The 5,000-nt window shown below is 35.8% G+C and overlaps 2 protein-coding genes across 4 annotated transcripts in view; both read right to left on the bottom strand.

Moving 5' to 3' along the window:
- The window catches only part of c14hxorf65 (chromosome 14 CXorf65 homolog), a 3,078-nt gene extending 1,993 nt beyond the window's left edge, over positions 1 to 1,085 (bottom strand). The window contains exons 1-2 of the mRNA XM_043256461.1: positions 943 to 1,085; positions 702 to 788 (exon numbers count right to left, since the gene is read on the bottom strand). Coding sequence (XP_043112396.1) covers positions 702 to 788; positions 943 to 967 — 112 coding nt within the window. The 5' untranslated portion in view covers positions 968 to 1,085. The remainder of the gene's footprint in view (positions 1 to 701; positions 789 to 942) is intronic.
- Positions 1,086 to 1,166: 81 nt separating this feature from the next.
- il2rgb (interleukin 2 receptor, gamma b) overlaps positions 1,167 to 5,000 on the bottom strand; it is a 4,500-nt gene continuing 666 nt past the window's right edge. Inside the window, exons 2-8 of one of the 3 annotated variants that reach the window (XM_043256459.1) lie at positions 4,918 to 5,000; positions 3,969 to 4,144; positions 3,675 to 3,811; positions 3,446 to 3,593; positions 3,268 to 3,358; positions 2,580 to 2,664; positions 1,167 to 2,479 (exon numbers count right to left, since the gene is read on the bottom strand). The exon at positions 4,918 to 5,000 is cut by the window's right edge and continues 5 nt beyond it. In XM_043256459.1, the coding sequence (XP_043112394.1) occupies positions 2,267 to 2,479; positions 2,580 to 2,664; positions 3,268 to 3,358; positions 3,446 to 3,593; positions 3,675 to 3,811; positions 3,969 to 4,144; positions 4,918 to 5,000 (933 nt within the window). In that variant the 3' untranslated portion in view covers positions 1,167 to 2,266. Of the gene's footprint in view, positions 2,480 to 2,579; positions 2,665 to 3,267; positions 3,359 to 3,445; positions 3,812 to 3,968; positions 4,145 to 4,917 lie in introns of all 3 variants that reach the window. The other 2 variants (XM_043256458.1, XM_043256460.1) reach the window with 2 other exon arrangements.

Genomic DNA, 5,000 nt, shown 5'->3' with positions numbered 1-5,000 from the left:
CTTCAACACATCCTTAGGGGCCCTTCAACAAAAACTCTTTTTTGGATGGACCCGGGGGGGACCCAGGTCTTGAAATAGGTAATCAGCGAGATGCTTATTATTATCGAGAGCATCAGTCATCCGCTTTAGCGGGTGTTTACAGAGAAAAAGAGATAAAAATCATTCATAGTAAATACTGACGCTATAGTAAAATACTTTGTTGTGCTAATTCTGTAGCTGCTGTGGTAATATAATAACTGTAGTAATAGAAACAAAACAATGTATCCAAGTTTTCTACAACTATAGAGTATATTATACTACAATAATCTACAGTTCACTGTAGTAAAAACCAGTATACATCATTATACTACAGTATTTAAAACAGTTCATCAGTTCACTATTAATATAATGCCGTAGCATTCATTAATAAAATGCATAAAACACTTTACTATAGTATTTACTTTAAGTTACCAGTATTTTTTCATGTGTGGATTTAAAAAAAACAGATTTTACAGTGATAGTGATTTCTTTGAGGTGAACACATGAACAACACTGAAATGACTGGAAGTATATCCTTAAAGGTTCTGCTGACAAAAATGTCGTATTTAAGACTAAAGTGTTGAATGACAGACAGTCTTGAACTACAAAAGAGCAAAATCTGATAATGTGCTTAGGATAATCCACATATGCATGAAAATGACCCTGGAGAAAGCTGCACATACCTGACTCAGCGAGTCCCAACCTGGTTTTTATGTATTCCATGAGAACAACAGTTGGACAGCTGGTGTTAACCAGAAACTGGTTATTATCTAAATACACAAAAACAACATTGATATCGGCTCTTTGTCTGTAAAGTACACAGTTGCTAAGCCATATATAAATCTAAACATACGGCAGCCTGTTGCATTGACGTTTAAGTCATTGAATTCATTTTCAAATTAAAGACATGGTTAAGACCCTCACCTCCATGTTTAATGTAAATAAACATTGCGGCGGAGAAGAACTTGACACCTCACCGGCTGCTGTTCGGTTTTTAAGATGCTGCCTGCTGTGGCCAGGCTAAGAAATTAGTGACACGGCAGACAAAGAGTAACATAATCATCAAGACTGTGATGTCACAATGACATGGAATCAGAGCGAGATGAGGACAAACACACTTAAACTGGGGCAGGAAAGTACAACAATAGTATAATAAGCACGATGAGAAGTTTTATTACATATTCATTCAACGTTGCCAAAATACAATACCAGTTTTATTAATCAGTGTGTTCAGACCATACAAATGAAAGCTGTCAAGCATTTTTAATGCATTTGTATCGAATTCTGCATCATTATTTTTAAGCAAGCGGTGATCTTATTGGATTTATAAAGATAGTTTGCTGCACGTTTGGAAAGTGTACAAATACATAAATATGTGGCTTTACAATTAAAACTAGAAAAGTAATTGTAATGCATTTATGTAAAAGTAACTTGTGATGTATTTATTTGAAATAATTATGTTCTGTCCACAGTGATGTTTCGAGCTTAAACACTCTTTTATTGATGAGCATTGTCTGATGAAGAGCGTTTAAGCTCGAAACATTACTGTGGTGAGAACATAAATGGACTGTTTTTTTTATGTTATATTTTTTTCATTCATGTATTTTTTTTAATGTCAGCTTACAACAGTACTGTTCTAATGAAGGGGTTCAGTAAATTATTAATATATTTTTTAAAATAATACTCTGGACACACTGCGTTGATCAAGACTTACCGTAAATGAACTTATAATGGTGCTAAATATTCAGAAGTGTTGTTTCAGAACATTTAGCAATTTCGATTTCTTAAAAAGAATCTTGGAGAAAAAAAAAAAACAGTTTTCACAAAAACATTAAGAAGAACAACTGATGTCAAAATTATTAATAATGAGAAAAGTTTCTTGAGAAATAAATCATTTTAGAATGATTTCCGTAACACTGAAGAGTGGAGTTATGATGCTGGAAATGCAGTTTTGCCATTACAGGAATATATTACATTCAGATAAAAATACTTCTTTATTGTAATTATATTTTACAGTATTAGCAGCTTCTACTCCATTTTGATCAAATAAAAGCAGCCTTTGTACACCGACTGATTGAGAAATGTCAACAATTACATTTTATATTGTTCTTATACATAAATTCTTTCTGAAATGGGATCTGAATGAGGTAAAATAAACGTGCAAAGAAAAACATTAAATTGTAGCATGTGAGCATATTCAGTAAAAAATGAGCTGACAGGGCAGGTGATTGATTAGCACCACTTTCGCTTATGAGCTCTGCTGTCCTGCTGGCTCTTCTTCAGTGTGTGGTTCATCTTCAGGTTGTTCTTCAGTGCTTGGTTCATCACAGTTGTCAGTTTGAGAAGCAGGACTGGCATCAGGTGTGGGACAAGAGGGCATAACCTCACACACGTCACAGGACGGCTCGGTGTAGTCAGGCTCAAAGGCTTCCTTCAGCTCTTTGGAGATGTGAACCCAGCTCTGAGAACGTGATGATAGGGTTACAGCGTAGCCAAAGCCAAAGAGCACATTTACTCATAATGACCTTACAGGAATACAGGAGTGCAAAGAGAGTGGATACCTCAACATTTCCATCATGTTTATGAAATAAATCCTGTAGGTTCTTGCTAGGGTCAGGCACGGCTGGAAGTAAAATGGTCCTTTTCCTGTATATAAATAATTGCAGTAATATGAGCAAAAATTACTCTTCAGGTTTTCTGAAGGGAAATGAAAGAGCAGGCATGACACTTACATCAAATGTAGAGAATGAGAAATTAAATCTAATTAAAAAAAAAGTAATAATTAAAAAAATAATAATAATTAAAAATATATATATATATATATATAGAGAGAGAGAGAGATATATATATATATAGAGAGAGAGAGAGAGAGAGAGAGAGAGAGAGAGAGAGAGAGAGATTTATATGCATATACATTTATGTTTATATTCTTACATTTTATATTATATGAAAATATTATATTTAATATATAAACATAACATACATGTGTTTGTGTATACACACACATGAGAGGCAAAATTACAAAAAAAAAAACAAGACATAAAATCTGAGGAAAAACCATTCATTTTTGTAGTGAATGCAACATTTATTGCCAAGACTTTCTTCTCACATTTAAAACCCTTTAAAGCCCCTAAGAGTTGAAGGGTGTCTTTTAAGACCCGCAGAAACCCTGATTACATCTCGTTATTGCAATAACTTAATTTTAATAACATCTGTAATATATAAATAAGTCTTTTAAACATCTCTCACCTCTCACAATAGCACAGCATCAAACCCAGAAGACACAGAAGGACTGGCAGAACACCATAGAACCCCTGCCAACCGCCTGGTCTGCTGTTCCCTACATAACACAGGGACACGATCGGAGGAAAACTGTAAGAACGAGGTATGAGAGCAAATCTATCCACGTCCCTCACTAGTATCTCACCAGTGCCCGCCTCCACGGGAGTGCTCCAGTTGCTCCAGAGATCTGACCCGCCGCATAACTCAGAAACGGTGCTCCGCACTTGAAAAACAAAGGACTTGTTCTGCGAGACTGGAGACTGTGTGTATGACGTTCCCGTCACGTTTATGGGCTGGGAGCAAAAGAGGGATGAAGAAGAGACAATTGGCAATTTGAATGCAAAATGATCGTCATATGAGATGTCTCGTCTCACCTGTCTCGTGTCTTTCTGGTTGCGCACCATATAGACTACACAGTTCTGGAGGGGGGAACTGCTGTTCCACTGCAGTGAAAGTGTGCTGTCCTGCTCATTCCACACCACCGAGAGGTTATAGGGTGGGTTTAGCTGCACTACACAAACACACGTACAAACACAAAGAAAAAATCCACTGTCTGATAATATACTGCAGACTCCCATACAATACGGGACAATGAATCATCAGTTAATTTTTAAATCCTAATAGGGTGATGAGGAACTCAATGCACTCAAATCGGTTTGTTGTCTTACCTTCTCTCCTGAGGGAATGAAACGTTTTCGAGAAAGTGTGGTTTCTTGCAGCCGATCTATTTGTAGAAAATTCTGTAAACCTCAGTTTCGGGTCTTGGAGCGGAGTTCTGCAGCCTACGGTGTAATTGTGCTCCATTATGTATTCTGGACAGTCTACTGAGGGATAACCTAGAAATCTGACCAAAAAAAATAATTATCATCTGTGTGTCTATCTATATAATGATGTATGATATATAATATAGGTAGGTGAAATATCAACGTGTCAAATGGTGTGACAGCAAAAAAAACTACTCTCTACTACACTATTTGCAACTAAGAATACTTTTTTTTTTCCATGTTATTTTTTGTTTTTTTTATTCTGCATTTTTGCTATGGTACGCTCAGTTGTGTAGGCAGGTGTGTGTGTGTGTGTGTGTACATATATGCATGGATACACAGAGTTGAGATCACAATTCAAGAACAACCAACAACTTGCCAAATTTTAAGGTTATGAATTAATCCAATTTGAACTTATCCTAAAAGAGTATCCTAAAAAGAGTCATTTCATTCATTGTACTCTATAGCACAGTATAGAAAAAACAAATGAGATATTTGAAAAATAAAAATGTTAGAACACTTACAGAAACCCAGCTAAAGCATTTTTTTGTTTTATTGATATTTTCTAAGGTCATATCAAAGATTCAAAAGCTTTATTGTCATGTGCACTACAGCACAATGAAGTTCTCTCATGGAAATCATACTTTGATGCTTGTTATCTCATAATTATGTTTTTTTTGCAGCGTGACAAGGGCCTTGTCTCAACAGTTCCTTGAAGCTAAGAACATTATAAGAGCGAAAGGGCCAACAGAGAGTAATAAAAAAGTAAATAAAAAAGGTTTATTGCTGTCTAATTCTTTTTTAGCTCAACTATATAATTTGGTTGAGTGTATGGGGAAGGTGAGTGACTTACGCACTGCTGAAGGTGTAGTTCGTTGCCGATGTGTTCGAGCGCCAGAAGCACTCCACATACTTAAAGTTGATAATCTTGCACTG

The sequence above is a fragment of the Puntigrus tetrazona genome, chromosome 14 (genome assembly GCF_018831695.1).
Source record: "Puntigrus tetrazona isolate hp1 chromosome 14, ASM1883169v1, whole genome shotgun sequence".
Lineage (NCBI taxonomy): Eukaryota > Metazoa > Chordata > Actinopteri > Cypriniformes > Cyprinidae > Puntigrus > Puntigrus tetrazona.
Note: the sequence above shows the minus strand (reverse complement) of the source record. Positions and strands in the feature narration are given on the sequence as shown.